This window comes from Blennius ocellaris, assembly GCF_963422515.1.
Source record: "Blennius ocellaris genome assembly, chromosome: 15".
NCBI classification, from domain to species: Eukaryota; Metazoa; Chordata; class Actinopteri; order Blenniiformes; family Blenniidae; genus Blennius; species Blennius ocellaris.
In genome coordinates, this window is record NC_137664.1 from 22,174,100 (window position 1) to 22,184,734 (window position 10,635).

At 42.3% G+C, this 10,635-nt stretch overlaps 1 protein-coding gene across 1 annotated transcript in view; it reads left to right on the forward strand.

Moving 5' to 3' along the window:
* Nucleotides 1–1,190: 1,190 nt before the first annotated feature.
* The window catches only part of onecut2 (one cut homeobox 2), a gene marked incomplete at both ends in the record, with an annotated part of 43,067 nt that continues 33,622 nt past the window's right edge, over nucleotides 1,191–10,635 (forward strand). Inside the window, one exon of the mRNA XM_080509684.1 lies at nucleotides 1,191–2,406. Coding sequence (XP_080365810.1) covers nucleotides 1,191–2,406 — 1,216 coding nt within the window. The remainder of the gene's footprint in view (nucleotides 2,407–10,635) is intronic.

Genomic DNA, 10,635 nt, shown 5'->3' on the forward strand with positions numbered 1-10,635 from the left:
AAGAAAGTTAGGCACATTTTTACCATCAACAAAAGTCTTATTTCTGTCACTTTCATTTCCCCAAGGAAAATAAATCACAGACGAGGGAGAATATGAAAAGACTCGTTTGCACACCTAGAATTTAGTAAACAATTTCTCTTTAAAATACACAGACCTAAAAAAAACACAAAATCAAAACAAATAAAATTCGACATAAGCACTTTATTATCAGGCGTATTTTGTACTTTTGTGATTGACTTACCACAAAATCACATTTTGACTTTACTTCATCACCCAGATGACTTGTTTATGCTGCCTTTAAATTGTATAGAATGAAGTGAATTTATTATCATTTTCAGGTTCCCGAATTAGTTGTTGGCGGGGCTGTTTTCTGCTTCAATTCAAACAGAGAAACTAAAACCCTACAATGCAGAATTAGTGTATTGGCTCCACATTTATAAAATACTTATCAGAATTCAGTCTGATCTAATCAACAGCAGTTGTCTCTGGAAGAAATTATTATTATTATTTGGAGAAGTCATTGCTTAATAACTCCGTAATTTACAGGGGGTTATATTTTATAAACTATGGATACGATTAGACATCATAAACAACGCTGATGTATGATAAATTGAGCACTTTTTGTCTTTGGAGAATGGGAATTATTGTAGAAATAGTGATTTTTCGTCCTCGCGGCAGCAGTTTCATTGTCCGACGCGCACTGGCCTCTGATTGGCTGAACCGCCGACCCAGAGCGCTCTTTCTGTCCCTATCGCTTGTCTGATTGGCCCGCTGTGCTGTCAGTCACGGCGGCGGTCCCGCCCCCCGTCCCTGCAGCAGGGACCGCGGACAGCTCCGGTCCGAGCAGCAGAACACCGCAGGAGGAGGACCGGGCTGGACGACGGGGCAGCGGGATATGGGGGAGCCACCGCACAGGCCCGCACGAGACACATAAAAACATCATTTTTAATTTTAATTTTAATTTTTTAATTTATTTTTTTTCCAATGTGCGCACGCCGGGGGAAACACACCGACACGCCGAGCTGGAGAGGCCTTAAGAGGACGGGGGAAGTACCGAGGGAGTGACGGCGGAGCGGGGAGACGGCTCTGACCCATCCCGGAGCATCCCGGGGAGAAGCGGCCGGAGGGACAAGGGGGGAGAGGAGGACGGAGAGACAATTCTGAATCCGGATGGACTGAGAGACAGATGAATGAAGACTGCCTACACTAACGCCTATCGATGCCTGGCCAAGGACCTGGACGTGTACGCCATGAACGCGGACATGACAATGGACAGCATTGGCAGCCTGCACGGCGGGGTGGCCGTGGGCTCCGTGGCGCCTGACGCGGAGCTGATGAGCGGCCACAGCCCGCACCACGGCCGCGGCGGCTCGGCGGTGGCCGCGGCGGCGGCGGCGGCGTCCACCCTGCGGATACACCAGGACCTCGCCGCCGCCGCCGCCGCGTCGTCCCGCTCCGCCATGGTGTCCGGCATGGCCACGATCCTGGACGGCGGCGGGGAGTACCGGCCGGAGCTGTCCCTGCCGCTGCACCACGCCATGAGCGTGCCGTGCGACGCCTCCTCTCCCGGGATGGGGATGAGCGGCACCTACACCACCCTGACCCCGCTGCAGCCGCTGCCGCCCATCTCCACCGTGTCCGACAAGTTCCACCACCACCACCACCACCACCACCACCACCAGCGGCTCTCCGGGAACGTCAGCGGCAGCTTCACCCTGATGCGGGACGAGCGGGGACTGCCGGGCATGAACAACATCTACAGTCCCTACCACAAGGACCACATGTCCGGGATGGGTCAGAGTCTGTCCCCGGTGCTGGGCAACGGCCTGGGCTCCATCCACAACACCCAGCAGGGGCTCCACAACTACGGCGCCGCGACGCACGGGGGCCACGACAAGATGCTGAACTTCGACGCGCACCACACCGCGTCCATGCTGAGCAGGGGGGAGCACCACCAGCACCGGGGCCTCGGCGGCCCGGCGGCCGGGATGATGCCCCACCTGAACGGGATGCACCACCCGGGGCACCCGGCCGCGTCCTCGGCGGGCCACCACCCCCACGCCCACCTCCAGTCGCCGTCCCACGGGCCCGTGTTGGCCTCCACCCGGGACCGGCCGCCCTCCTCCTCCTCCTCGGGGACGCAGGGGGGCACCGGCTCGGGGCAGCTGGAGGAGATCAACACCAAGGAGGTGGCGCAGCGGATCACGGCGGAGCTGAAGAGGTACAGCATCCCGCAGGCCATCTTCGCCCAGCGGGTGCTGTGCCGCTCCCAGGGGACCCTGTCCGACCTGCTCCGGAACCCCAAACCGTGGAGTAAACTAAAGTCCGGCCGGGAGACGTTCCGGAGGATGTGGAAGTGGCTGCAGGAGCCCGAGTTCCAGAGGATGTCGGCTCTCAGACTGGCAGGTAGGAGCACTAAAAGAACCCATCGTGCTGCTGGCTCGGGTTTGTTTTGATCCGGATCAGAGCAGGATTTAAAACAAACAACAACAAACAAAACAAAAACTAAAAAGTCTCAGCGGTCCCCTTTATCCAAACTTCTGCTTGTTTTGGTTTTGGTGCGCTCGTCCACTCCCAATTTTATCCGGGAGGAAATCTGAACCAATCACCGCTGGTATGATTACCATTATTGATCAATAGCAGGGGATCGATAGGAAAAGACAAGGTCGTGGGGATTTCCCTCCAGCAGCCACCGTGCCGCGCGCGACCCGGATCCCGGTTCTTACCGGGGAAACACTGCGCGTATTTATCACCGAAAAGCAGGAAAAAAACGACAGAATAAATAGAATAACAGGATGGGATTTCAGAGACACTTGCGCGTCAGACTGAAACTAGAAGTTTTTGTAGAATAGAAATGACCAAAGAAGTTGAGTGGATTTCAGATGCGACGTTTTCGGTGCGTATAGAGGAGATTGTGCTGGATCAGTTAATGGGGGGGGGGGGGGGGGGGGGGGGGGGGGGTCAGAGGGCTCCTCTGAGTGTCCTCGGTGGTCTGCTGCCCCCTCTAGTGTCTCCAACCGCCGCGATTGTCTCTCGCCCCCATCAAAACGATCCTCTGCTGTTAAAACGTCCCTGAAAACAACACGAGGACCTGCTTCTGCTTTAATTAGCCCAGTTTTTAGTGGATGACGATTTTAGGAGCGTTTACTCTTTTTTTTTTTATTATTTGAGGTTCACACTACTATCATGTTTGCTTTTATTTTACATGTATTATGCGAACTGATCACATTGTTTGTATTGATTTAGATCTATAACTGGACTCAAAATCTTGTTTCAGTTCGTAATGTGGCTCATAAGGAAGCAGTCAGGACAAGTTTATGTGATTTTCAATATTCCAATGAGATGTTTTCTTTATTCTTTGTTTTTTTTTTAGGAATCATACAGCTTTTTATATATATATCACGACCTGTACAGCACAGTACTGATAGATACTAATACTATTATTAAGAGTGGTTTTTTTTTAATACAAAATGTCAAATATATATGTTACTTTCTCCAGATGACTTATAAAATCACACTTTTTCTAATCTCACAATGGAACAATTGTGTGTGATTTAAAGAAGCACATTTTCCCATAAAACATTGTCAGACTAAACAATTTAACATATTTAAATGTTCTCTTATCATTTTTAGGTGAACAGAAATATTAAGAAAGGGAGAATTAAAGTGACAAAAATCTAAATTTTAAAAATATTTGTTAAATTAAAACACACATTTCAACTATGGAAATGAAAAAAGAAACATATTATTTCTGGGAAATATTTAAAGGCATTTGTTGAATTTGGTTCAGGTTGAAGCTTGAGGAGGAGAAGTGTGTGGTGTTTTTCCTTTCTCAAAGCAGAGCATGTTATTCAGCTGTCGGTCTGCTTTCTGGGTTCAGTTTGCTGATATTTCATTTCTCTGTGTGATCGCTGTGTTTGCAGAGCCCTGGCTGACCCCATATATCACTTTGTGTCACTTTATGTGGTGAAAATCCAGCAGATATCCTCACAAATGGCTCCAAATTGTTGAATTTGTTGAAAAAACGACTTAATAATTAGCAATAACTTCACAACAAATAGCTTTAAATATTCTTCTGTACATTTTTCTTTTGTCTAATTAGTGTTTGAAGGTAGCAAACAATTCTTATTATGTGTTCTTTTTTAACTGGCCTACCTATAAAATAGAGTTTGGACTAAGGATGTTTTTTAAAAGTGATAATTAGGTTTGAAGCATTGTTTTAACTTCCCCCCAAAATACAGCATATGCTACAGTATTGATGCTTTTGCCATAAATAGTGCAAAAACAATAATAAATGCAGATTTTTTTTCTCATTTAATAGAAGTTCTAATAATTCAGATGCTGGTGTTCCTCATTGAGTGTTAAGATACAGTTGTCTGTTATGAACTGCAGGTTTCTTCTCAAAAACCTGATTTTACAGAATAATTGAAAGTCTGTGATTTGTATTGATCCTATCAAAAGGAACCTATCAGAAACAAGTAGTTTTATCTCTTTGTATGTGTGATTTAGATCAACCAGGTTTCAGGACAGATGCGGGGGAAAAAGAAGGAAATCTAAAACTGTCAGCACAGAAAACATTATTTACATTTCTACGTTTCACCATTATCATCTGGTCATCTTTGTTAGAAAAAAGTACAATTTCTCCACATAATTCTGTCACACTTTGTGACTTGAAATGACCATATTTCTATTGAAACCACTGAAAACATACTGAATTATTCAATTGCACGTTAATGATTATATTGAGCTGATTTTAATGATTCTTATTTTAAATATATATGTATATATATAACTTCTTTTATGAGTCGGTAAGTTACACAAATTCCATACAAGCTAAAAAAAAAATGCACATTTCATTGTATTGTTTAACATTTGCTGGTTATTATATCATTACATCTTGAGATTAATATTAATAATACTTATTATTATTATTGTTATTATTATTATTATTATATAGAAACATATGTCTTTCGTTCACACACACACACACACACACACACACACACACACACACACACACACACACACACACACACACACACACACACACACACACACACACACACAGAAGAGTCAGTCAGACATAAAAGAATCAATAAATATTCACTTAGTTTGGTGAATATTTGACAGCTTCATTCATAGCTAAATTATCTGCATAAAGACAGAAAAATAATAAACATGCTCATGTAAATAAATTAATATTTAAATGAACAAAAAAAATCAATTGTTAAGACCCTTTGAAACTTGGAATTGTTTTTCTTTCTCAGTAGAAATAGCAGTGAGATGGAAAATCCTTTATTGAGCAGAGAAACAAATCAAAACAAACACATCCCGTAATGTGTTTTCAAGGATATAAATATTAATCTTTTAACTAAACAAGAAATATAAACGTGCCTCATTGTTTTAATGTTGTTCATGTGAAGAAAATCCAGGATCATTTCCACTAAAATCACATTAGAATACTTCTGTGATGTTATTCTCCAAACTAGTTTAATGGATTTATGTTCATTACGATGATATTAGTGAGGATGAATCAACGACAATCAAAACAGGTAAAGTAATATAGTTATGTGTTTATAAACATCTAGACACTTAAAATATACAGTTAAAAAGAATAATTTCATATAATTTAAAATACAGCTGAGCCATATTTTTTTTATCCGTTTCCAAATACATATGAATATGTACAGTAAAAATTAATTTGTACATGTATTTACCTATTTATTGTCATGCAGCGAAGTCCCACTCCTGTGTTTCACAACTAAATTCTGTGTTTTTATCTCTGGGCCTGCATCCTCATGTCATTCTGCAGTGCGAGGACAGATTGTTGTAATGTGCCAGAATGACAATAAGATCGTCTGAATGTGAATTTGGAAATCACGTACTGATATAATAATCTATATGAAGCAGAACAACGGGGAAGTCGTTTTCTGACACAGCAGAAGAGGGAACTTGGCGGCTCCTGGACCGTTTTAACTTTAAGGCCACGTTTGACTCGTTTTTGGCATGTGGGGTCATTTTAACTGGTAAAGCAAATTATTATTATTTTTTTATTATTGCTAGATATTGTCACATTAATGTATTCTCATATGTAAATAATCATATCAATTGATTTTCTTTTTAAAAAAAAGCCTCATTCAGTTGCTTTTTGTGTTAAAGAATTGCTCCAATTCTAATAATGTTAAATAATCTATTAAAATAGACACAATTAACATTGTGGCGCTCAACATGATTTAGGTGGTCTTTTCTGTAGTTTTACATGATTAATGCATTTAATAATCAGCAGCATTTACTGAGTTTCATTTATTCAAAATAGAAAAGACAACTTTAGTTCAACTTTAATGCAGATATTCTCTCATCATTAGTTTATTTTATTCCCTATCGTTTCTTTGGAATGGTAAGGATCCCGTTGTTTGTGTGAAATGCTTGGAGGTTGAGACTTTGTGTATGAAACGTAATATAATGTAAATATGTTGGATTATGAGCACAGACTTGACAATCGGAACGGTTGGAGCTTGGCGGAGGCGTGAGTGTGAAGCTGCTATTTGACGATGTGGGGTAATGGGGGGTGACATGAGTGATGGAGGGCCGAGGGTGGAGCTGCAGGAGGAGGAGGAGGAGGAGCAGGATCATGTGATCTGTGCTCCCCTGTGTGTTGTAAAATGTCACAGAGCAGCCTCCTTCTTTTAGTCCGGTCCCGCTCTCATCTTCTGTGTGTGTGTGTGTGTGTGTGTGTGTGTGTGTGTGTGTGTGTGTGTGTGTGTGTGTGTGTGTGTGTGTGTGTGTGTAAGACTTGATTGTGCGTCCAATAAAACCTCCAGCTTTGTGAAAAGGACGTTGATTTCAGAGATTTTAAAGCCCCGAATATTTAGGAAAATATATGAGCTAATCTTGTGGTAAATACATGATGTCGATGTCTTTCTGCGTTTCTGTTTCCACGTTGTTCTTTCACTTGCACTACACATTTACAATCATCACCATTTATTAGCATGGAGAGAATAAATGCAGCTCAGTCACAATATTTTGATATTGCGATCATGGTAAATTAATAGAAATGCACTTATGCCACTTTTTTAAAGTCCCATTACAAATACGAGTACTAATCTTCAGCTACTTGCCAACACCGAGTCCTTATTGAATGCCATAAATCAGTCAAACTCCAATCATGTTTAGCCTGAAGCATGTTGTTTGTGTGTGACCCTTGAAACTCACTATTATGTAGCATGTAGCATGTAGCATGTAGCATGGCTCGGAGTAAGACCGCCCTGGGTCCACTGAGCAGTGAAACGACTGAGCGACATGGAGCTAGCTCCACTGGTTCAAGTGTCTCTGGTGATTAAGTTGCTGGTGATGAAGTTAAGCTGATGTTGTATGAACTTGATATGTTAGAATAACATCATTTACCATCTCTTACTTGTGTTATTCTTATTCATTTTAGACATTGCTCATCCTCTCATGTAATGGTGGGCGACTTTGCTGACGCTTGACGTCACGTAATACTCAGGGAAGCACCGAGCCACGATTTTTCACTTCCGATACCGATACCAGAATGTGGATATCTGCCGATACCGATACTATTCTGATACCAGAGCTCTGTTTGCTTTAATATTATTATTATTATCATTATAGTTGATTTATATGAGGCAGTAATAAACTCGTCTCCACAGTAAAGTAATAAATGTAGGAATGTTTGCATGTATTCTGTCAAAAGACAACTTGAGGTCAGTAGAAGGTGAGAAAAGGAAGCAGTACAAAGTATTTTATTCCATGTGGACAATGTGGGGGTCTGAGTGACGTCATCACCTCATAATAAACTAGTTCTATCTTTAAAACCTCACAATCACTTTATTAATTCCTGGAGACATTATTTATCAACGCAGCACAAACTGCAGTGTTTCCAGCTCTAATGCAACACAAACTATTGGGACTATTTTCAGTGAGTTTAGCGTGGAGGAGGACGCAGCTTCACGGAGGTGTGAATCACCTGCTACAGCCTGGAGGAGCTGCTGTTCAATGTTTTGATCCCGTGGTCAGAGCCGTTCTCGGCAAAGTGGTGTTTTATAACGGTGACGTCTGGCGGCAGAGCAGCGTCTCGCTGTACGACGGCTTTACAAACATCCATGTTGCTGCGTTGCTTTGCTGTGTTTTGAGTGTAAAACACGTCCAAACAGCGACATGTTGTCATGAAAAGTTGTGTCGCACAGTGCTGCTATGCTAGCCTGCTGGCTGGCTCCAAACTGTGGAATGGATTTCCTGACTCGTTACTCCGTGTCTCATTTAGACCCGCCTCTGCTCAGGAAATCCAGTCCATAGTTTGCAGCCAGCGAGCAGAGCAGCCTGCAGGGAAACACTGTGGAGTCGTTTCAGTAACAGTGAAGCAGACGAGGCTTCATGGATCGGAAATCTCCGCCGGTTCGATTGGAAATTTCCGATCTGTGAATTACATTGGTATCGGAACCCGATACCGATACTGGATCGGATCAACACCATCCCTAGTAATAGTCACCAGGTTTTATAGGGGATCTTTCACGAGTTGCGGTACCCCACACAGTAATGGACCTCAGACCCCATACTGGGATTAGTATTGGTGTTTCCCTATAAATTACCAACATATATCGGGGAGCAGTATGATTAAGAAAAAAGATCTTTATTGTCATTGGATGAAAACAGAAGCAGCTAATATAAATCTGAATTAATTTCTTTACTTTTCTATTCTTTACATGCTTTTCTTCTTTGTGTAGGCTCCAATTTTAATTTAATAATCACAGTTGCATTTGTCCATTGTGGAAAAACATCTGGTTGCTCTCCAACTGGGAAAGTAGGAAGTTTCTTGGGAAGCTGTTAAAAGACCTCGGGACCTTGGTCGTAACGGACCGTAGTCTTTGTACTCTGATAGTCCAATAAACATTGAAAATCTATTAAAAGTTCATATTGAAACAGTTTTTTTTGTGTTTGATTCTGTTACAATCAAAGTATTTTAATGTATTAATAAACAGTTGAAACTGTTTAATAGAACATTGAAAAAATCATTCTCAGTCATTTCCACAGTCACAAAAATGTGTTGAGTTAATGTAATTGAATCATGTCACACATTTCCATCCATTTATTTTGGGTAGATTGAATCCCATTTATTCATATGATCTGACCAACATGTATTAGAATGAACCATTTAACAACAAGAAACTCAATAGGCTCATGTTAATCAAACATATTTCTGGTATGTAAACTGAAAAACTGCATAATATAGGGTTAAAATACTGTATTATCAAACAGAGCTGAAATGGTGTGACTTATTAATAATAAGACCAATAAAACCGTTTAAAGAAAATCTAAAATGCTAATATTGTTAATTCAGCGAAGATGGCGACACAACTACAAAGTATAAAATGTCAACATGTTATTTTATTATAGCTCTTTAATAATGTAAGTTCAACCAAATGTATAATAACACTCACAAGCTCCGTCATCTTCATTTTGAAGGTTAAATAATTTTTGGGTTCGTGTCACGTTTTATGTGGTGAAAAGTTGCAAAAATATCTCTTTTATTTGTAAAGGCTTTGGTCCCCCACATAAATACAAGCTTTAAATTGTTTTATGCTGCAATAAATGGGGCGTATGGAAAACATGTTGATTCACAAGATTTCCAGTTCAACTTTACAGGCATCATTTTTAACTTGTGTCAACTTGTGTACGTGATGATGAAGTTTAGCTTTCATTTTCTGACTTTAATGCGGATAATTCTTTTTTTTATTTGATTATGTAAACCAATTTAATCCCAGCCACATGAAAACCCCTTATCTTATGAAGTTTGCTGGCCACGTCTATCACGGATCCACCATTTTGACATCACGAGCATTCTTTCATTCACGCCACGTTGTTTGTCATTGAGGTATAAATCTTCGACTGGTTGACTTAGTTTTTATTGTCATGTGAAAGCTCCGAAGCAGGAACTGAAACTTTACCAGTTCTCCAATTGCACCAAGAATCGGACAAGCTAGTGCTAAGCTAATCCATCTTTGCTTCTTTAAGCTCGGGAAAACATTACATTTAATGGTATGACTCAAATGGTCCTCGAAACTCTTTCCTGGAGGCCAGGTTTGTCACGTTGTGTTTCACAGGTTCTGTCCATTTCTTGAATATCACTTTAAAATGTAATTTTGGGTCGACACGACAAGAAACCAACAGAACTGAGGTCAAAGGTCGGCGCTGCAACACAAAACATATAACACTTATTCTCCTGACACTGAGCCGAGCATGCTGGGTAGCCAGGGGACATCAGCCAGGGGGCAACTGCCAGGGGCAACACCGAAGGGAATCACCCAGGGGTAACACCTTGGGGAATCACCCAGGGGTAACAGCCAGGGGTAACACCGAAGGGAATCACCCAGGGGTAACACCTTGGGGAATCACCCAGGGGTAACAGCCAGGGGTAACAGCCAGGGGTAACAGCCAGGGGCGACTCCGAGGGGAATCACCCAGGGGTAACAGCCAGGGGTAACAGCCAGGGGCGACTCCGAGGGGAATCACCCAGGGGCAACACCTTGGGGAATCACCCAGGGGTGACTCCGAGGGGAATCACCCAGGGGTAGCAGCCTGGGGCAACTCCGAGGGGAATCAGCAAGGGGTAACAGCCTG